Source organism: Acanthopagrus latus, chromosome 13 (genome assembly GCF_904848185.1).
Source record: "Acanthopagrus latus isolate v.2019 chromosome 13, fAcaLat1.1, whole genome shotgun sequence".
NCBI lineage: Eukaryota > Metazoa > Chordata > Actinopteri > Spariformes > Sparidae > Acanthopagrus > Acanthopagrus latus.
Window position 1 is genome coordinate 24,058,296 of NC_051051.1, and position 23,715 is coordinate 24,082,010.

Sequence of the window (23,715 nt, forward strand, 5' to 3'; positions counted from 1 at the left end):
AGCTAGCAGTATATGTTTGTTCCTAACTGAAGTGACTTAAGTAACGTTAGATTATAAGATATGCTGAGATACCTGATGCTTGCATGTTAAGCTTGCTTGTGCTCCATCTTTGTGCCTTTCAAAGCGGGATCAGGTTTTGGGGAAGCTGTATGCAAAAACAGATGAGAGGTTGTTACAGGTGAGCAAAGAAAGCAGGCTCGTCCAACACAACAGTGTTAAACGTTCATAATGCTCCTTTGAGTCGGTCTTCTCTTTGCTCACCTTCAAGATGATCAGAAGCGCCTCACACAGACAATCCTCTTCTCTCACTGTGACACCATTTGGCCCTCGTAAATACTGTATGGAAACACACACACACACACACACACACACACACACACACACACACACACACACACGCGCTTGTAGAGTTGATTGGTTGAGCTGGGGATCCTGAGGCTTTCAGTGTGGCTCTCAGTCAAATCAAATAAATGTAGCATGTCATCCTCCAGCTATTCCCTCTGCAACACATCGATTATTCTTACCTTAATACAGTAGAGATAGATTTATTAAAAGACTCCAGACAGACAGACAGACACACACACACACACACACACACACACACACACACACACACACACACACACACACACACAGTCATTTCCATGGGGATCAATTCATTTTCTCTTACAATTAAACTTCACACTCTTTAATTTATCTCATCCCCGCAGGTTCTAGGCACAGTCCCGGTGATGAGTATTAAACCCAAAAATGAACTCAGGAGGAACAAAGTGGTGATTTTTTTAAAGATATTTTATTACCGGAGTGTTTACAGACTTTTTTTTTTTTTTGTATAATCATCAATTGTAGCAACTCTTTAGAAAGCATTTTACATTTTCTTTTTTATAAGAAAGTTAGGCTTTTGAAAAGTCCAAATGCAGCAGAGCAGTCGTGTTCCTCGTATACGTCCGTCAAATCCCAATTCAAATCCAACTCAAATCGAACCAAGCGTCTGTTGTGAAGAGGCCTGCAGCTGCATAGAAAATGGCTGAGATGAAAAAATCCAATTTGTGATCACAGGGAGCCATCTAGTGGCGGCTGAATGAAAGGGGCGAACCAAAAAGCAGAACAGCAGAAAGCCTCAATGTTCCAGCAAAAATGAGAACAACTGATTTATGGCTTAACAAAGACAAAACACACAAAATCGATCTCTTCCTTTGTTTTTCTTTTTGCTTCCAAATCACCTGCCTACCTTTCAGAATCAGTGTGAAAATTAAAATATAAAATAAAAATCTATGTTACAGTCCAGTATTTTTACTATAACATTTCACAAATACTCCATCTATATCAACACTCATAGGAACACACAATATAACCCATCCGTGCCCTGCAAAAACCTCCAGTCTCCAATTCTATTTTATATCATAAAATAATAATTGTCACCATAAATGACGACCGACAGGTGTCCAGTTTACAGTATGAACGTATGACTTTAGTACCAGGAAGAGTATATATAGTATAAAGGCATCTCATTTAACTGATTACTGGAAATTCAAGGTTTCTGCAGCACACGAGGAAACAATTTTGCAACACACAACACAAAAACAAAAAACTCAATCCATAATTCTGTTATATTAGTGTCCTGAAGACCAGACCGAACTTTTCTTTATACTCTACCTTCTCATTTTACAGTACTATCAACAGAGATGTTCCAAAACGCACAACTGATACCAAAAATACACTGAATTAAGTGTCTTGTGTGATTTTTTTTTTTTTTTTTAGATCAAAATAAAGAGAATAGCTTTTTTTTATTATCTTTACTGCCATTACATGCATTAACCCGTATTCGTTGGACTTCTCTGGAAGCCTGGTAATTGAGGTGTAGCTATTTCTCATTACATGTTTTTTCCGTAAATACCATGAAAATTAAGTTTTAATGTGAGTCTTTCCACTTGTTTTCGTGTGGCACTGCTTGTATTAAAAGACCGCAGAATGAACAGTGCACTTTTTACATTTAAACGCCAGAGGTCAACAAGTAAATAAGAAATTAAAAACAATATAGGAAAAATACAAACATAATGCAAAAACAAGTTCCCGGCCTATAGAAAGATTCTTCTTTTTCTTCTTCTCTTCATATTAAACAAATCACTAATAAACACCTTCTTATTTCCTCGCAGGAAAAAACAGAGTGGAGGGGGGAAAGGGGGGAAAGAGGCGAACGCTCCAAACTCTTAGCTCGTCTCCAGCTTGGCCATTTCCTGCACGTAGATGCCGATGCTCTCGCTGTCAAACAGCACAAAGTAGACGGTCTTGATGGAGGAAGACATGGTGGCCACAAAGTAGCTGGAGATAGCCTTCAGGATGAGCTGGGCCGCCGTCTGTTTCGGGAAACCATTCCTGACAGAAGAGAACACAAACCTTTAGTGACATGTGGTCACACACTGGAGACACCGGTCATTTTTTATTTACCTGTCCTGTAGTTTGGTACGAGTGTGTTTACCACACATTTCTCAAAAACTCTGCAAATCACTGTAAAGCTATTTCTTAAATGTTGATTGCCCCCCGTCAGTAGTTTCCAACCTGAGAGTCGCCAGAGAGCACCATTACAAAGGAGACGTCTGTAGGACTGTTGACAGGCCACCTCGAACCGCACACAATGTCAGTTATCACTCCTTTTATTTTTAATCATGACAGCTTACAGTCTTTGGGCTGGGTGGGGACTCGTGGGAGAAACTCTACTAGGCATATTCAACGGGCAACATATCCAGGAAGTAACCTGGAGGCTAGAAACTTGTGCCCGTATGCAGCAGGCGAGCAATTCTCAGTGGACTGAATGAGCGCCATCTTAGCATTCATCTAGTTCTGTTATAAATCTGAGGTCTTGACTGAAGTTGTGGACTGTTGCAACAGTGCTAATGTGCTTCTGCCAAACAAAGTTTTAGTTTAGTTTGGTTTTGAGGAATTTTCTCTCTGTCTTTGCTTTATCGATGTCAAATCTTGGACAGTTTTACCTTCTCAGGCCTCTAAAAACATTTAAATGGAGCAATCTGAGAAGGGAACACTATTCTTTGAATAACTCATGACGAGGGTTCACAAAAAGACGTTTTTTTGCTTTGCCAGAATGGTTGAGACTAACTTCTGTAAACTCCACTTGTAACATTCACACTTCCTCACCGTTGTTCCACTAAGTGGCATGTTTGTGTGAATGGAGGTGTTTATCGCTGTTGCCAGGAAACTATGTCAACTCGCGTTTTGACTTAAACAAAGAAAACAAGGAAAACAAAAGTACGGGCGGGTAGAGACACAGGAGCACAACTACTTACTGCTGATGGTGCAAGAATGCCACTCACAGTGTTATGGAGACGTGTGAGAAAATACCGACCTCTTGTAGTCACGTACAGGTTCTTGGTCGGGTACCAGGTTTGTATAGTTTTCATATAGCTACAGTTTTTTGGCAAAGGGCTTTCTGTTTTAGACTAGACTGAAGCCAGAATGGAAATGCCCTCTATTAGACTGATGTTAATGAAGATATGCTGCATAAATGGCATCAGGAAAGTAACTTGAGTCTTCAGATTTAGACAAAAACACCTCATATTAAGGGAATGCATGATGCAACACTTCACACTTTTCTTACCTCCCGCTACCAATGGAGGGGAACGCAACAGACTTGAGTTTCTTCTCATCAGCCAGAGCCAGACAGTTCTTTACCGTCTTGTCCAGCATCTCCTCACACTTGTCGGAGCCCCAACCCGGACTGTTGCAGTGGATGACGTACTTAGCGGGCAGACCGAAGCCGCCGGTCAACACAGCTGAGGGATGGAGAGGAGAGACAGGATAAAGATCGGCTGTGCAGGAAGTAAACCTGTTCATCTGGATTTCCTCAGGTTGTGTCCACTGCGTACAGTACAGCTTCGTTATCCAGTTTTGTCAGAAGTCAAAACCCAAAAGTTGAGTTCAAAGGGCTGAGACGCTAAAATAACACTTTTCCTTGTGGAAAATGTATGTAGCAAATCTCCCAGAGCTTTAAATGATTTGGCAACGGCTATTACACTAAGGTGGGCCGGAGAAATCACTTCTCCAGACAGCTGAAGAGGAGAAACATAAGGGAGGGGAGGAAAAACAGGGACGAGAAGAAGAGTAGACAAGAGAACAGAGGAGACAAACCAGCAGCTGTAGACAGTGAAACTCAGCCAAAACCCTGATTCTGTGAAGTAAAAAAAGCCTGCAGTCAGATTTTATTAGCGCACAGCTAACGTGTGACGGGACCTGGAGTCAAAGCAGAGGACGAGCTGATTTCCAGATGGCACACAGAGAGGATGGAGGGACTTCTCACAGCAGAGTGAGTGCATGTGTGATCTGACGGTGAGGTGAAGTGTGTGCACGACGATGATTACAGGTTTCATGACTGCTCGCAACGTTCAGACCTATAGTTTGAGAAGGAGCAACAGTGTGTGGTGGTGTTGATGTAGTTGGAGTGTGGTGTTCTCTACAGATGCCAAGTGGCTACAGCAGCTAATGCCAACCAATGTCATTTATTCCATCCAAAAAACAAAAAAGTCAATGTTTATGCAAGAAATATGAATCAAATTAATGCCTATGTGCAACAGAATTGTTCTACAGCCACAAAGGGCCAGATGCATAAAACTGTGAGTACACACAAAGACAGAAACATACAAATATACAGAGGCAGTCTGTCCGTCAGATTTTATAAAGCTGTTTATACGTCTGATTCTGTTTTGACGATCTCAATCTTTGTAGAAACGGGTGCATGTGCACAAGCTTCATTTCCCTTTTCACAATAAAGGGTTGTATAAACGCCTATTTATCTATACTTGTGTCCGTTCCAACACTCATTAAACCTCTAAGAACAGAAAATAAGCACAATTCACTTTGACCTGACACTTTGTATTTTAACAGAGGGGTGTGTATCAGAACAGCTGCTCAGTGTCACACACACCTGTAATATATTGTCAAAAGGATGATCAATGATTAATCTATAGCACTCAGACATAGTAAAATTCATCACTCATAAATAATTTGAAATAAAGGTTATAAATGTGCCTCTGATTGCCAATTAAACAATAAACAAGTTGTCATTCACCTTTTTATTGTATTTGCAAATACCTCTGATAACAGATATTAGAAATCGCAGCAAAATAACAAAAAGCTCCTCTTTAACATATTTAGCCACACTGTCAACATATACAGCCACTCTTTATAATAAACTGTAATATACTATAATATACTGTAGTCAAGTTTTTGAAATATTAAACGCATCTTTTGCTTGAATTACTTGGGGGGGAAAAAGCCTGATACCTTCATGGCCTTTAGTTTCTCACAAAATCCAGACGAGAAAATACTTTTTTGCAAGTATTTCAAAAATCCTTAAGAACTTGTTTTACAGCTGTTCTTTACCAGGTCTGGTCAGCATGACCGCCTGGCTGGTCAAGATCCCCAGAATCCCTGACAGGTTTCGCTGGCTCGGTGTTCAGTCACCTGGTAATCTATTTATGAGCTCCACACAGAGACCGGGATTATGATGCTGAGCTAACTTGGCTGAATGTGAGAGAGAGCGCAGTGGTGAAGGCAGGAGGGGTGTTTAAAAAAATGAGTGTGAGTGATGAATAATGAGCGAAAGGCAGATGGAGAAAGGATAAGAGATGGAGACAAATGGACTGAAAGATAAAATAATCTGTAAAGGCTCAAACAATATGGCTCTCTGAAGACGCTGAAGTCGCCAAGAACAGATATTATGTGCCAGTACTAAATGTCTTTGATCGCTTTCAGTTTCTCTAAAAAGTTTGATAATAAAAAGGAAACTCGGGCAACACTCGGCTTTTAAGAGAAGAACGAATCAGTCAAATCTGTGTGATCTCGTCCAGAGAGCTAATCCTTGCAGCAGTGTTCTGACATCATTTGCTGAATGTGGAAGCAGACGCCAAACGGACCCAGCCCTGTTTAACTTGGTGTGTGTGTGTGTGTGTGTGTGTGTGTGTGTGTGTGTGTGCGTGTGGAGAGAGAGATTTACAGGACATACTGACATCACTGTCATAGGAGCTGGGTGGCGCTGGAGTAGATCAATATGCACTTTCTAACTCCTCTAACTGTGACATTGGCAGAAAGTCACAGATCAAGCGAGAGGCAGCACGAATACAAAACAGAATGACGACAGAGGACGAGATGATTGCAGTGTACGTTCACACAAAGCAAAAGCGTCTTCACGTATGACATTCAAATATCTCTTTTCATCTTCTGCTCAGAACGGCATGAAAGTGTCCGCGATCACAAAACATACTAACACTGGACAGGGAAGCTTCTGAACGACCTGTACACTATACAGGGCTGAAGCTGAGCAGTGTTTAGTGTCTGATCTTTTCTCACCCGTTTTTAGCTTCTATTATACAGGATCAAACACCAAGAATGTTAACTGTAACAACAACTTTAAGCAGGAAAACCACCAAAAACTCTCCTCTTTGACTTATTTAGCCTCATTGTCAACACATCCAGTCCAGTTTTTGGAATATTAAACTCAACTTCTACTTGAACAACTTGGCGAATAACTGTGATTCCTTCCTGGCCTTATTAAAGGTATTTCAAACATCCTGATGAACTTGTTTTATGGTTGATCTTAACCAGGTCTGGTCAGGATGACCGCCTGGCTGGTTGAGATCCCATCACTTTCATGTCGATTTGATGAATGATACATAATAATACTGACAACCAATCAAAATCCATTTGAGTGTCACATTCACACTTGTTAAACGCTTCTATAGCATAATAAAAGGCTGCAAATTTCACATACTGGGAGACTTAAGAAATAGTTTTTTCTCCTCCTCTCATCTACAAATTTCTTTTCTTTTTTTCTGTTTTGTTTGCTTATTTCTCTATACATCACACTGCAGTATCAAGTCATCAGCATCCTTTTTCCCAAGCAGTCGTCACAGCTGGAGCATGCAGCTGTGTACCTGGCATGGTCTCATTGCCACCTAAAATCAAGTTGGCAAATTTTATGGATTTTGATTGTCAGTGTTTCTATCGCTCATCAAATCGCTCTGTGAGTGATCCCAACAATACTGTTTGCCATTGTCATTATAGTTTTGGTGTGGATGGTGACATATACTGAGTTACAACAATTAGAACACAGTTGGTGTGAACGCCCCTTTACCCATTTCCCACCGTTTGTTATTCTAAGAGTACTGTACGCTGTGCAATGTTACTCGGGATTCATTTAGATTTAGATTAATTTTTGTATCGACTAAAGCCATAATTGTATAACCAACAACATTTGCTAGTTGAACATAAAAAAAGGCTTCTGTTTGAATTGAAAGTCACACCGACAGACCCTGACATAATCAAGGTAAAAACCTGAACTTGGCTCCCTGGGCGGACATGACAAACATGACAAACTCTGCTCACTAGGTAGGCAGCAGGCACTGGCATGTAATCCTGCCATTTCTGTCTTTGTGCACTTACCTCCAGCCACCTCCAGAGGGCCGTTTTTCTTCTTCAGCTCCTGCACCGCATCAGTGAACTCCTTCCCTCCCTTCTTTTCCAGAGCAGAGCCTGAAAATCAAACAGAGGACTGGAGTGATTACATCCAAACATGGAGCTGACAAACACACAGCAGGGAAGAGGAGAGGTGATGTCATGCAGACAGACAGGCAGCAGGCAGGTAGGCAGGCAGACAGGTAGCCAGGACAAGGACGATGCTGTCAATCATTTCACGTAACGTCTCTCTGAATCTCTGAGCTCTGATGCAGCAAAACTACCTCTGTTACTTTATTTGTTAGACTCAGAAAAAGTCTCACAAATGAAGTTACAAAGCTACCATTTTCCAAATGACTCATTCTGAGTCATTTAAACTAATGAATTAAAGCCCTAGTCCCTAATTACTTCCCCCTGACCTCACATACTGGCTCACTTTCTGCAATGCACTGAGGTTTTTCTTTCTTTTACTCAGAAAATTACGAAGGGAAAAGACTGTTTAATGAGGAAAACAGCTAGCAGCATGTTATAGATGATGCCATGTTTGACACTTACAGAAAAACAGGGGAGGAGAATTTAAATGTAGAGCTTATGTGACCACTGGGAAAAGTTGTTGTGATGGTTGAACTGAGTCACTCCACTATTTCAGATTGGCTAAAGAGAGGAGCAACAGAGGAAACCAGAGAGCAGAGAGGTGATTCAGATCCATCACAGCCAGAGAAATTAATGATCTGGCAGCTATTTCATTATAAACAGGCAAAGAGAGAAAGTCTATTCAAAAGAACAATTTAAAAGAGACAGCTCACCCTGAAAACAAAATTCATATTTTCCTCTTATCTGTAGTGCTATTTATTCATCTAGATTGTTTTGGTGTGCAATGCCGAGTTTGGAGATATCGGCTGTGCAGACGTCTGCCATCCCACTAATATAAAGGATCTAGATGGCACACTTTCCGCAGTATCGATACTGATACCAGCTGTGCTTTCTTGCTCTCTCACAGTGTCCGACTCTTCTCAACATCTAAAATGCTATTGTTATCATCACATAGTACACAAGCCTTGATATACTTCTCTTTTAATAAAAAAATTGAATTCTTTGCCCTCAAAGTTGTATAAAATGTTCTCCCTGGCATCAAACATGTTACAGAATATCTGCTTTTTCAAGGTATTGTATTACAGCTATTGTGACAACACTACTCTATAGTAATGTCTCTTTCCATGAGTCACAATTTGGTTACACCAAATAATCTACAGACCTTGTAGCAAACTGTTTCACGTAGGAACTTTCTACCACGTTACACCTGCCGGATGAGCGCCTACTTCGTGATGAATAGTTGATGACTGTGGTTTGCTAGGAAGGTCTGTATATTATCTTGAGTAATTTGGGCATGATTTCTAGAGAGAGACACTGCTGTTGCTTTTTATTCATACATATTTTTTGGACCTTTTCATGGCTTTATTTACAGAGTGGCAGGAAATGGGATGAGAGAGAGGGGGTCAGGTCATTCAAACTCTGGGCTGCTGTGGCGAGGACACAGCGTTTGTACATGGGGCAGACACTCTATCGGCAGACTTACTGGGGCATCACACTGCTGATTTTTTCAAATGTATTCTATTGCCACTTTCAGCAGCACAAGCCAAGTGCATTCTAGTTCCATTATATTCCAGAAAAGGCAGAATCTCTACTGCTTTATCAACACAACCTCGGAAACTCACACCAAAATAGAAATGGCACTACAAGTTACTGGGAAAATGTGTACTTTTGATCAAGGGCCGAACTGCCCCTTTTAATGACAAGCGATTGTCAGTTGTTTTCATTTGAGGCTTCAGGAAAATTAATGTCTCAATCAAAGACTTAGTGGGTTGTATTTCTAACCAGCTGGACCAACAGCACGGTCGAGGGGACGGAGGTCACAGGATATGAAGCGAGCCCTAAATTGGCCACATTTCAGCCAAGTAGAGCAAAGCAACATCAAGCAGCAGCAGCATCAAGTCCTGTATGTATTACGAAACTGCACTCAACTCCGCTGTGTAAACCACATTTTCTTAACACTGATATTTAATGACTAGTAGGGGTAACAAATGGAAGTAGAGAGCAACACACTGGCCACCATGTCTCAGGACTTTATTCCTGCTTTTACACATTTTGCAGGCTGGCTATAGTGTGTCATATGCTGTAAAACAAACTTGCAAAGACTTGAAAGTTGCTTTAGGCAGTGAATGTTTTTGGGGTCAGACAATTCAGATAAGGATCGTGTAGCTAATGCATCTGTTTCACGAAGCAGGATTACTAATTTATAGTGCCTTCAGACTAAAAGCAGTGTAAGAAGCTGCATTGGTGAGGGCGCGCCAGGTCAGGTAACAAGTGCACCAACAACGAAAGACAATCCAGGAGGACCAGTTTAAATAACAGATCCATGAGTTTGAAGGCATCTCAAACACTAGTAGAATAATGCCTCGTGGTTGTATGCCTCCACGCACCAGTCAAGTTTAAGTTCCAGTGATATGATGTTGAATAAAGGCCAGAAAATTTAATATGATATTACTGTGAAGTTGGCCCAACTTTATAATTTAATCCTATTAGGGGCCCGTGTCCACATAGCAAGTGGCAGCATCGTGTCTAATGGAGCAGGCGTTGACTGGTCCCAGTGTCTTTTCACAGAGCTTTGGATTGAAAATCTCTAAACTGTTAAGAAAGGCACTGATACAGTCACTGCTGCTGTTTTTAAGGCAACCGGTCATATATTCGACTTGTCACCCTTTGCCATGGTCCAGATAATCGAGGAGAAACTTGTTCTGGCTCTGTCTGTCTTTATCAGACAGACACTCTCATAAGAGAGACAGAACGGTCCATTTGTAGGAGCAGATTATCTGTGAATTTTGCTGGTGAGTGTTGTGTTTTTGTCACCCTACGCACTGTAAACTTGTTATTAGCTGTTCGGTCAGCCCTCTGTTACCGTAGCATTAGCAGCTGTCAATGGAATCAATGTGCAGTGTTTCTTCCTCTCTTTGCACAGGGATTTCACAACTTGGGAGAATAATCAGGGCAAAACCTTCCATCTGACATCGATCACAAGTAAACGGTCTAATTACTTTTGGCTTGTCGGTTGACATCGGGTTATACTGTGGCAAATATTGACATGGGTTTGACTTCTTTGTCAGACAATTTCTCAGTTGTTTTTTTGCCTAATCTCTCTGCATTGCCACCCACTGGCGCCCCCCAGCCACCCTTGTCCAATGAATGGAGGCTTTCTTTTTGTTGTGCTGTGCTTTCTTCTTCTTCAGTCCATGATGTTTCATGTTATCCAGCTAACTTCATTAATGCTGCTTTGAGAGAAAGAGCCCTGTTGCAAGTAGAAACTAGGAACTTCTCATTTTTGGTGGGGAATAAAGCAGAAATCTCTGACATCTGAGAAAAGTCAGCTGCCGGCGCCTCTGTTTTCACAGCGGTGAACTGCCAAATTCAAATGATCCTTTTCACAATGTCCACATTGAGTTTGTCTTCTGGGTGAGGTTTACTGAAAACATAGCGTGTGACTGCAGCAGTCTTTGGCAGCTGACTTTCTAATCCTGGAAACTGGAGTTTCCCCACAAGCACTTAATTGCGTGCATAAAGTAGTCCCTACTTGCATATTTCAAGCCTCTGCAAGTTAATTCTCACTCGTGATACAATAATAGTTATTTCAGTCAATGTTTCACTAAATTACACAAATACTAGAGCGAAACATTGAGAGTAAGAACAGCAGGGAGTTATAGAATAAAAGATGAGCTTCTGCTGCTGTGATGCGTGTCCACAGACTGCAGTGCAGACCATCTGAGATATGCAGAGAGAGAGCAGACAGGCAGTTGTGGTCTCCATTATGTTGATGGCTCCTTTACCTACTTCACCACCTGTATAGAGGGCGGAGCTGGTCGGGTGAACGACAGCGTCGCTCTCCACGGTGGAAATGTCAGCTTGGACAACTTGCAACTACAGACGACAACAACAACAAACAACAGGCAAATAACAATGGTGGTAAAAACACAGTGAGTGATCAGGAACAAGATGGGACCAAAACGTAGAGCAAAAAAAACAGATGAACTACAAGAACAGGAAAGAAAGAGACAAAGAAGTGAGCGCACTCTTTATTGGCTGATCACAGGAAACAAGGAAGCACCTGTGACACGCTGAGCTGCATCATGTAATCAGGAAGCAGGACGGAACACAGTTAGCCAGAAATACAGTAAATTAACAAACTTTTGCAGCTCACAGTCATTGGCACCAAAGACTACATATTTGAGTGCACTTTAAAATAACAACATGTTATTTTCTATAGCTTTTAAAATTGTGGAGCAACTTTGTTTGGATCTGTTTTCTGACTAACTGTCGTCCTGATTTCTTGGCTCATTAAAATGAGCAAAGAATTTTATGATCACACTCCAGGCCACCGACCTCACAGTCGGGCTATAGCGAGCCACTAACCGAGGAGGTTCATATCATTTTTTCTTCCTTAAATTGGTGCCCTGTTTCATTCCAATACTTGTCCTAAAATTAGGCAAACTCTTCATAAAGGTCTGGCAGCCATCTGAAAGGAGGACAACCTGGAATGAACCTGAACACATCTGCATGATGAGAAGAGTGAGCAGGATCACTGCTCTGAGGAGCTCTGAAAAAATCCTTGAATGTCTTCTGAAAAATTCATGTTATGCTACTGGGAATTTAATCCATCTTTTTTTAAAAGAGAAAAGTCATTCTGCTCTATATTTTAAGTAAAAAATATAAGCAGGGTCAGAGGATAGTTAGATCAGAGGATCGAAGTTATGATCTTCACCAGATTTTTCCACCGTGAGCAACATCAAGACGTGTTTATTTTTATATTTCATTCATCAACAAGTAGTTCTGCAGAGAAGAGTTCGCTACGGATGAGGTTTACAAGGCAAGTGTCAAACTGCCAGAAATAAAGCACACTTCCTGTTTTTGCAACTAAAGTTCAAGTTCAGTTCCCTGAAGCGCATGAAAAAACTAGAAGGTTAGAGCCTTTCAAAGTATACTTAGACAAAGGCTGCATCTCTCACTGGGGTTTACTGAAATCTTCATGTAATTTGACAGAGGTTTATTTCAATTAAATCTGTCTTACTGAAATGTTTAACTCCACCAATTCACCAAAAACACATTAAAGCGTGTTCACAGGTCTTGGGAATTGCAACAGCATATGTGAAAAAAAGTGGCTTTTGTGGCTGCAGAAGAAGCTGCATGTGATCTGATTAAGTGCTTCCAGTAATGTCACTTTGTGGCTAAATTTCATTGTGGGTAATGTAGGTGGCAGTCCACTACTTTATTGCACTTCTATAACACCGTTAGAATCATTATCAGTTAAATCAATAAAGCAGAACCAGAGACAATGTTTTTTTAATTCCATGCATTCATCTTCTCTTCAGTAGCCCACATTACCCACAATGCAACTTAGCTACTGGATGACATCACTGGAGCCACATAGGGCTTACTGTGCATTCATGTGCTGTCGTAATTATTGTAAAGTCTGAAAAAACTGAAACATGGAGGACAAAAGTAGACCTTGTGTTAATGGTAAGAAACATTTACCAAAGAGTCATTGTATTGTTTACTTTGTGCTTCCGTGCCACTCAAAGACTGGAAACAGCCGTCGACGTGTTGTCTGAACACTGTTTGAGACATAAAATTCTAAGTATCCGTGTTGGTCCCACATTCTGACATGACGCACATGAACACACTGAAGTCAGAAGAATGACTTTCCAACTTGGGAAAAAGGGACCACCCAAGGAGCACTTGAATGCAGCATTTATACTTCTTCTCACAGACACAGTAATACTCACAAAGACCTGTAAACACACTTTAATTTCATTTAATTTGTTAACCTTTAAGAGGCCCAAATTTTAAGTTGTGTAGATGCATTAAAAACAAAAATCTCTGGAGTATCCAAGTATCTAAAATATGTATGTTCTGCTAAAAGTGGATGCTGTAGTTAATACAATTGAGATAAACTCCTTTTTCTGAACTTTGAATGAACTCTTTAGAAAATAATAATAATGTAAAGTAAAGTAAACCTGCAAATGATTAATCAGTTGAGTAAAAAGAAAAGAAAGAAAAAAAAAGTTTGAAAACTGTTTTTCAGCTGGATATTTGTATTAGTGGTCTTTGCATCAGATCTTTAATTGTCTGGATACATTTATGATTTTTTTTTTTGCAAGAGAAACTGAAGGTTACGACATAAATTGTAGATTTTGTCCGTATCTCTTCCACTGTCCAACAGCTTTCCTAAATGATCATAACATCAATAAAGTTGCCCACAGAGTGAATAAACAGACCTGGTGGAAGAAGCTCCTTCAAGCCGCAGCCTGTAAGAGTTCTTAATTACCTGGTGATTCAATTTAGAAGACGCTTTTGAGCTGTTGAGCATTCAAGGATTTTATATCTCAAACCTCAGTGGGATCAGAGGGGATGGGTTGGGTGGGGGGAGCTCACCTAGATCATCTTTAAGTTCAAGTTCAGCATTGGTGGGGTTGATGACCCCCTCCACGTCAAAGCCAGCCAAGTTACTGACCTCGCTGTGAATGAGGTTGAGCTGCGGAGGGGGGGAGGCGGGGGGTGAGGAGGCATGCCGAGGAGGGAGAGCAAGAAGGAAGAGGGGAGGAAGCAAAGCCATTAAAACCAGATTCACACCAGAGCTTGAAGGGGTACCTTGACTTTTTGTTCATTCATAGGACTGTGAGTAAATGCTACATGCATTTTTGTGCCGTAAGGTGTACAATTTAAATGGCTAAATGTAGACTACAGTAGTTTATTGTAATCACCTCCCAGACAAAATCACTGCTACACTGCTCACTGATTTATCAGGTTTAAAGCAAAATATCGGCATTAGTCAACATTAAATCAGACCTCACTGTAACCACTTTTATACGAACGTGTTCAGAGCAAATTGTAATGCCGAAAAAGCTTCAACACAGGGCAGCAGGCCTGCAAGGTGCATTGATTAAGAAATGTTCAATTATTTAAAATGTCAATAGAAACAGTCTGGATAATCAGGGCCACATTTCTAAGCTACAGACAAAATGCCACATACAGGAGGGATGGATACAATTGGCATACAATTGAAAAATATGGTTAAATAAGTTATTTTGACTGTCGTAGCATGAAAAGCACTGCTAGTGCTATCAACACTAACAACTACTCCGCTCTATTCAGTTGTCAATGGTATAAAGGCTCATTTTAGCCACCTTTGTGGCTCCATCTGTAGTTATTATTAAGTTACTTTATAGTGTAAAGAGGGTATTTTAGACTGTATGTCATTTTGTATGCCTTTATGTGCAGCACTGTTCAAAAGATTGGAACTGAAAACAACATAAATTAGATTGTAGAAATTCCGCTTCAACAAATAGATGTTATTTTGTATAAGGAGTTCGCAGTTAAATGTTTTTCTACCTTGAAAGGAAAACATTTTATCAGAAAGATAAAAAGATATGATACCTCTGAGCAACAGCTGAATAAGAATATCATATAATATAATCAAAAAAAAAAAATCATTGGTAAAAGAACCTTAGTGACGAAATCTGTCTAGATTAAGTAGGAACAGGTTCTTCACAGTTCAATCTAACCCTTGAGTAAACTGCAAACGACCCAATGAAAACATATTTCGAGCCAAAAAAAAACTGTGAAGACTGACAAAAAGGAAGCTTTAAGCCTTTAAAAGCTGCTGTAAGCGTTGCCGTTGTTTAAGCCAACTTCCTGTCCATTCTGCAGTTAGCACTCTCCTCCCTCCTCTCTACGTCACCACACATGCCCTTTACAGCAGATAGGATCGTCTCTTTGTGGAGTTCTCTGTCTGGACTGGATAAAGTAGTCAGGAATACCAGAAAATGCTTTCCCTCTTTTACTGCATGAGCAGGGAACGAGCAACACTGGCTACTGAACAAACACTCCATAACAGCGATTACTGTTGGAATACAGAGCTATCTAACACGTATTTTAACGAGAAAATAACACTTACAGCAGCTTGAGACCCATCTATTTATGTTAAATAGCTATTATTGAAGAAAAGAAGTCAAATATCCATAATACAGGTGAGTCCAAACTTTCGAACAGTGTTGTATCATTGTCAGTTTTTTTTACTACAGTTTTGTTTGCTAATATTAATCCAATATGTTTATATTTTTTGTACTGTATGACTTCTTCCATGTTTTATTGTTGAAGACAACTCTTGCGCACAGTTCTAGTTTCAAAGACATCCGAGACTAAAGGAATATTCTCAATCAATTATCTCAAAATGTCATGGTATCCTTCTAAATGTCAAGAATCTTCAATGCACTGGCCTTAGTATCTCTAAATCTAAAACTCATCAGTCATCTGTTATACATACAAATTTCACCTCCAAGGATTTAAACGCAGTAACAAAATGCCTAAATCATCCCAAACGAAAGCAGTGAGAGTGAAAGCAGTGACAGAGCAGTGAGTGTGTGACGGAGGCTGAACACTCGGGCAGGAAAAGTGCAGTTACGATAATTAAGTCTATAAAACTGAAACAGACTTTCTTTTTCTATTTATGGGTTCATTATCTCAATCAGCGGGAGGTTAACTGCTTTCATTTGATTAATTATCATCCACTGCTTTCAACAGCTGCTGTAATCTGTGGTCAGATACACAATCAGGCACAGAGACATTTTGCTAATTAGGAAAGTGTAACGACAGCAGAACAATACTGCTGCTACTGAGTGTTAAAGTTGAATTTAAATGAATAAATCTAAGAATGTATCTAATGACCAAAAGCCAAGACAACATGTGCTTAAACTCTAATCTTTCAGCAAAAAAAGGATGTAATTTCTATTTCTTTTAACAGTTTTTTTTTTTTTCCAGAAACTACAGGCTGCTATCTTTGAAAAAAAACATCTAATTAAACAGACAGTTCTGTTAATTGTTTAAGATTACAAATAACAATAAACATAATCTGTAGCCAAATGATACTGGCAGAATCATGTGTGTGCTACATCAGGTCAGGTTAATTACTCAGTATTCAACTATATATAAACACTTGCAATTGCAGTGTAGACCAGAAGCATGCAGTGCCATTAGCAGCGGTTAAAGAAACAACTGAGCTGAAACTCTGGAAGTAAATTTCCCTCATTTCTTGTTCTATGGAGGGCATTTAGTGTTTTTCATTAGGTTTTTACAGTATAATATATAGTTTTCATGAATAGGGAAATTCAAGACAACCCCAAATTATCTTCCTGTAGAAACCATTGGTGAATCCTATTTGTCCCAGCAAACACTGGAATGATAGCCAATCAAAATGTCCTGTTACAGTTCCAAAATGGAGGTTGTGCGGACGTCTGGATATTATCTTTCTGTCAGAGGGACGTCATCCTAGCAAGCTTTTCCTTAGCTGTTTGCTATCTTAGACTTTCTGCCTTCCTACTTTACCTGACCTGCCCTTAAGTCAAATTTCTGCCATGTGCAATCAAAGACAGTTTAGTAATAAAGGTCTAAATCGATGAGACTGAAATATAATTAACATGTAGAAGGCCTTTAAATAATATTATGATATTGTTAGGCCATCTCTCAGTACACAATATGTATCTAAATACTTAGAAGTCCCATCAAAAACATGTCATAAATGGAAGGACTGGGCAACAAAATCAAATATCACAATATTTTTGGCCAAATATGTCAATATCAATATTTAAAGAATTTATTAATACAAAGAGATTTCTGATAAATAACCATCAGATATGTGGATATAGTGAGGAATGTACAGTCTCATATCACGATAACGCTAGATATACAAAAATGGCATGAAACTTCTTATATAATAAAAAAAAAAATAGTGTATTTCACAGTAAGGCTGATCACCAAATAAACTGTGGAATAAAATCCTGTGTTGCTTTTTACCGGAGCAATAATACGATCAATATTTCCTGGTTTGTCAGTGAGGGTCTGACTGCACCATTATTGGACGTCCAACTCGTCACCACTTTGAAGTTTGTGAATCGAATAGGGATCATTTTAGGCCAGGAAGACAAGGTCCCTGTCCGACCAGTGTTTGCTGGGTTGTTTTGTTCACTACCCACAAAAGCTTTTGTGACAGGCAAAAGATCACAGACTTCACTGTTGAAGCGATGCCGCTCCAAACGACTGGATCTGAGTGCCAAACACAGTACATGTAATGTTGAGGCACAGGCGGCAATTATAACTAATTAGCAGTCATTATCAGTTATTAGGAGTGTTTAAAATACAGGAGACAGTGACACTAACTTGCGTCACTCTTGAGTCATTCATCCTCTTACTCTCAATGACGTTCTGCTGCATCTCATGTTCTTCTAACTCACTTCTATTTTTAAGCTTCTGATCTTCATGATCGTGTGATCTTGCAACTTGATCATTGAAAAAAAAAAAAAAAAACATTGTCAGGGCTTAGATGAGACTTTAGGCAAATTTACTTCCATGTTTCAGTTCAATAAAAAGGGTTAAAAAGAGATTTTATGCTCAGCAGGGCAGAAGCGCGGGGAGCTAACAGATCTGGCAGATCTGAGATACGGCAGACAAGCATTTACACACAGCATTCACAATCCCTGCTATCACACTTTAAACTTAGTACACTGCTCTGTTGTAAAGCAGTATCAGCTTGTATGTGAGGTGAATCATAGCAAACCTGTTAGGAAGTACATTGTGATTCAAACTTACATTTATAGAACAAAATATCACAAACAGTTTTCTTTCAATGAGACAGACCAGATAACTCATTAAAACATCATCACATCATCGTTCCTCAAGTTCACCTGCTTCAGTTATGATGGGGAAGCAAAGACAAAGGTGTACCAGTATCAGAAATGCCTCCAATTCTGCTTAAAATGCTGGAACCGAAATAGAAATGGGCCCTGCTACTTTCTAGCAAAATTTCGTACACCTGCAATTTTACAAGTTTTTTACCGCACAAGTAGCCATTATCCCTAAATGGCAAGTGCAACTTCTAGCACATCTGTAACTATGGGTGTCATTATTCAATTTGAATAATATAAATATAATATAAATAATTCAGCACAAACCAGACTGTAGTTTATCATATATTCAGCTTAACATGTCCAGTGTTAGTTAATAATAACAGACAGAAAACTGACCTTTTGGCCCAGGAAGAGGCTCTTGGTGGAGAGTACAGTGAAGCTGTCAACAGGAGATCCCTCTGTGGTGCTGTCTGCCGACGCCGCCTTGCTTACCTCGCCCTGTTTCTGTTGAGGACACAGAATAAATGTTGACACTATGTGACACTTTATTTTACTCTCAAAAGGAATATTGTTTTCTGTGTGGGGACAAAAGAGGTCAGTGTCAGCTGTCTGTATCACCACCTGAGCTGTTGTACTAAAACAAAATCTTGTCTCAGTGCAACTACTAAGATTTTTCTTGATACTGGATGTCAGTTTAACTTTTCCCTGACTACTAAGGATGTGAAACCTTTCTCTCTTATTTGGTTTATTTTCTTTCCATAATTATAAAATATGTGAACCATTCAACCTGTAACATCTTGCTTATGAAAGAAGACCTGAACCTGCAGACCAAACAACCTGCTCATTTTCTGGTGTTAATAGCTGGTAAATCAATAAATAGCTGATTATGAGCATCATTATATTATTACGTTAAATTAATATTTACAAGTATAAGAAAGAAACCTGCTGAACATGCATCTCTGTATCACATGTATCTCTCTCATCTGTATCACATTCTCATGGAATTATTATTTGCTGCTGCCTGGTTTCTGTGCTCTGTTATTGAAACTACAGGACTGAACAATCAGAAGATGCTGACTGTAAGATGAAGCCAGAGATTTTCCAACTTCCAACTACCATACAGGTATATTTGAATAACCTGAGTTTCTGAGTTCCAGTGTAAGGACATTGGGTTTGTATTCTAAAGTAAACAAATGTTTTTTATTTTTGTTTTGTTTTTTTTATCTATCTGTCTCTAACAACTATTTGATGCCATGCTTATAAACCAATCAACTATTTTTAGACAGTATGATGAAATGCTTCTGGTGCTCTTGCGCAGCCAAGCAAATAATAAATCAAAGGTGCACAATTTTCTACATTCAGTCAGTCCTGATCACATGAAGCCGTACCTTAGCCTTCCCTCCTCCTTTTTTCCCACTCAGTTTCTTGGTCACTGATTTCTTGACAGGTTTGGGTTTCTTCTCGGGGGCCGGTGAGACGGGGGTCTCCAGTTTCCCCTTTGCTCCTCTCTTCTTAGCCAGCAGCTCTGGGTGGATGTTGGGCAGGACTCCACCTGCTGCGATAGTCACACCTTTCAGCAGCTGAGACAGGAGGACAAAAGTTAAAAAAGGGGGGTTCACACTGCCCCACACCACCTGAAATGTAAGATATTAATCCAAAACTTATCTAACAAGGATATTTGTTTCTCTAACAGGAGTTCAGAATGAAAACACGACGAGCGTGCTAGCCAGTTAGATAACTTTAAAATAAACATGGCACAATATTACGTTGACATGAATACAACATGTCTAAAATGGTGCTGTTTTTTCCAAATATGTGCAGCAGCTGACCTGGTTCAACTCCTCATCATTGGCGATGGCCAGCAGGATGTGTCGTGGTGTGACGCGACCTTTCTTGTTGTCTCTGGCTGCGTTACCTGCCAACTCCAAGATCTCAGCTACATGGGTGAAGTAAAAAAAAACATAGCAGAGGTTTATCATTTTGTCAATAAGCATCGTAGAGCATGAGTGGTACAGAATATTTACTTTCTCTGAATGTTTTAGTAAACTCACTAAACGATAACAGACTACAGTAACTTTCATGTGGCTCTGGGATCCTAATAAATTAGTTCAGAGTAAAAAAATAATAATATACATCTGTACAGAGCAAAACTTTCAAGCCAGTACCAGGACATCTTTAAATATACTGCATGAACAGCTTTTAAATGCTTTCTTGTCAGTATCCACAAAATGTCATATCTCTATTTTGTAAGCAAGTTATTCTTCAATAGAAGCTGCCTCTTTTGTCAGTAGTTTGAAGAAGATAAGTTACTTTGTTTTCTGTATCTAAATGTGCATTTTTAATATTTAATCTCTCCTTTAAAAATCACTATAAATCTCACCAGTTAGATACTCGAGGACTGCAGCCAGGTAGACGGGTGCTCCCACCCCGATGCGATACTTAGGCAAGCCCCTCTTGATGTAACGCAGCATGCGTCCGACGGGGAAGATGACCCCGGCCTTGGTTGACCGGGACGTCTTGGTCGACTTCTTCTTTCCTCCTCGGCTGGACATGGTGCTGAGGTCGCAACCAGTATCAGGCTCTGCAGGGACACATCAACCAGAATGCATTAACAAATCTGTACACGACTGATTTTTCTTTATAGTGAGTAAAGAGACCAAATAAGCTGTTAATGCATAGTACACCTAGCATGAAAACACACACTCATCCTCACTGTGGCTGCAGCACTGGAAAGCTGCAGGCTTGCCCGGTGTTAAGCCAGGACATGCCTCCTACAGGAAGTGTTAAATCAATATAAATCTGCAAATAAGGTCCTGTGACAGGTTACATGTTACGTGTCACCTGTTAACTTAATACTTTAAACACACGTGGTGCAAGCTACCATGGGACCAATATACTGAAAAACATACCCCTTAACTTTGATAAGGACAACAGCCGATATAATCCTTAATAGGTTTAATATCCCAACACCTGGCCATAAACCATTAATACATATATAATGACTGAGATCATAATTGTTGTACACATTCAGGGCCAAACCCTTTAACAGGAGTCTATTAATCACCCTGTTTGAAGACATCCAGCAGTTAGTTTTCTGCCTGTATCCCCTCACAGGTGCATGTAGTTTTAATCAGAAGAGAAAGATCTTCATCAACTGACTGTTTGGTGCCTTAACAAACTCTCTTCATTTCACAACTGAATAAAATCAATAAACAAACTGACTTTGACTTTGTTTATTTAGCGGACCCTGCCACCTGTCTCGCTTCAAACAGTAATTTTCCTCTGAGAACAGCCTGTGAATGCTATGAAAAGATAAATATTTCTGATAAATATTTTTTGTATTACTACCTCATTAACATTGTTAATATTATCATTCTGGGTTTAAATTTAGTGCCTCTTTAATGACAGCAAATCACAGGGCTGCATCTATTAGCATGTCAGTATAAAAAACTGGACTTGAGCATCCAATAAATTCATATTAATTACTTAATTTCCACATTAGGCTTTCTGTGTGTTTTACTTAAATCCCCCTCAGGTCAAACAGCATGCCTGAAAAAAACGTGATTCATCATACGAGGGATGCTGCTGTCTGATCACTTATTAATAACATATGCTATTAGCATGCTGGGAATGCTCAATTATTAAATGCAATTATGCCCATAGCTATAATTTTTTGAAGTGAAACTCTTATGTGAAGTCTAATACTCCATGTCAACCTGCTATATAACTCAATGACACGTGAAAATGGCCATGTTTTAGGTCTTTTTCCCTCATTGTACCAGATGCAGACACCAATTAGCTGTGTTGTTACTGAATCAATTAGCCCCACCAAAGGCCAGGCTGTTTCCATGAACATGCAGTAAATTGTAAAAGGATTTCACACACAGACGATCTCTCATACCACAGAAAACATCACCGTGTCAATTACTACATTATTCAACCGGCAGATGGTTTGTAAGTAACGAAACATCTGCGGCATTTGTCCACTCCGGGTCAGGTGAAGGTAGGTGGCTCTAACCGCCACACTGGGCATTCCGTTCTGCTGGTCACTGACAAGACATCGATTTCCGCATGCCAACAGCCCGCCGGATGTCTCGCGCCGGCACATTTATTTAATTCCCTGACTGAGAGACTGAACAAACGGCTAAAATGGAGCTGTCAGGCGGCGGGAGGTTATTTTGCCCGCTCAGGTCAGCGAGCTTTTCGGGAGGAAATAACCCCGGCGGAGCGGCGGCAGCTGCCCGCTCCTCCTCCCCGCTCCCCTCCCCGCCTGTCAAGCTCCAGCAGCACGGTCTCCGCTCTCGGCCTTCCATGCCAGGAAAAAAAAAAAACACGAAATGGCAACGTTAACGGCTCGGTTCGGTGAGCGGGGACCGGCTCGCCCGACATGGGACGACTTTAAGCGACCCGACACGACGGCGTGCAAATTACTTACAGAACAGGGTACGGCGTAAAAATGTCTCCGGTTCTCCGGTAACAAGCCTGGGCAGAGTCCTCGACTCCCACAATCCACAGCGAGTTGAAATATCGGAGCGAGCCAGCGCTGCCCGCGGAGCGATGCAGCTGCTGGAGAGCAGAGAGCAGACCTGCTGAATGTGAATCTGCTGCCGAGATGATCTTTAACCCTTTACAGATTTACTGTGGACGAGAAAACACGTGGTTTCAACGGAGATGCTGACTGTTGTCCGAGCGGATCGATGCTAGCTCACATTTAATCCTCTCTGCTGTCGCTGAAACATCTTATTTAGACCTACTGGTGGTCACACATCAAACTCTCTCGACAGGGGTGTCTCTAATGCGGGGCACCTTGTAAAAATAGTCCCCTGCAGACACCCACTAAATCCACATGTTTGATTAACTAAATGATACAATTGTCTTGATAATGTATGAATTAAAAAAAAATGGTAATCAGTTGCCAGATGTGCAGCAATAGCTCATGTCCATGTCATGGGACCTTATCTCAGAGAAAAAACAAAAAGGTTGTATTGTAGTGAGCCATGAATCTCACATATGATTGACAAAAGATCATCTTTCAAGTCAAGAACATCACAGTTTGTTGTCATTTAAGTAAAATATCATCTCAGTGATCCACATCGTCTCACTCAATTTACCAACACCAACATGGCCACCTGCTAGGTTTTGCAGGTGAGCTTATATCCAGGTACACCTGATAAAATTTGTGTATTGACCCCATTCCCACTTCACTCAGGCAAGGGAGTCCAGCATGTATTTTCCAAGAAAATACACCGGACACCTTTTGGATTGGAGCTTGGAAATGCCATCTTGGAAATTACGACTCCTATCTTGCAATGGAACGCACCATTAGACCTGTAGTTTCCCCAGTAAACACACCACACTCTTCAGCTGCTTCCTGCCACTTAGCTCATCCCCGGAAAAGCTGTTGTGGCGCAAAACGTTTCTGTTTGAGCCAAAAATGTGCGTGTATCACAGGACTATCTGAGTCTTGCCTCTGAACATACAAACACTAGACATTAAAGGAGGAATAGAAGGAAAAATTCAATTT

The 23,715-nt window shown here is 40.3% G+C and overlaps 1 protein-coding gene across 6 annotated transcripts; it reads right to left on the minus strand.

Moving 5' to 3' along the window:
- Positions 1–774: 774 nt before the first annotated feature.
- On the minus strand, positions 775–23,034 carry LOC119030778 (core histone macro-H2A.1). Of its 6 annotated transcripts, none has more exons than XM_037118631.1 (9): positions 22,627–23,018; positions 20,572–20,772; positions 20,021–20,127; positions 19,580–19,771; positions 18,588–18,695; positions 11,343–11,433; positions 7,453–7,542; positions 3,614–3,788; positions 775–2,376 (listed from the first exon to the last, which is right to left on the minus strand). In XM_037118631.1, exons 2-9 carry the CDS (start codon positions 20,741–20,743, stop codon positions 2,211–2,213), a joined length of 1,101 nt encoding a protein of 366 aa, XP_036974526.1. In that variant the 5' UTR covers positions 20,744–20,772; positions 22,627–23,018; the 3' UTR covers positions 775–2,210. The 6 variants fall into 6 exon arrangements, 4 of the variants coding, with proteins under 4 accessions (XP_036974526.1, XP_036974525.1, XP_036974527.1 ...); XM_037118630.1 differs by lacking the exon at positions 11,343–11,433 and adding an exon at positions 13,945–14,044 and having other exon boundaries at positions 22,627–22,988; XM_037118632.1 differs by lacking the exon at positions 775–2,376 and having other exon boundaries at positions 3,651–3,788; positions 11,347–11,433; positions 22,627–23,034.
- Positions 23,035–23,715: the final 681 nt, after the last annotated feature.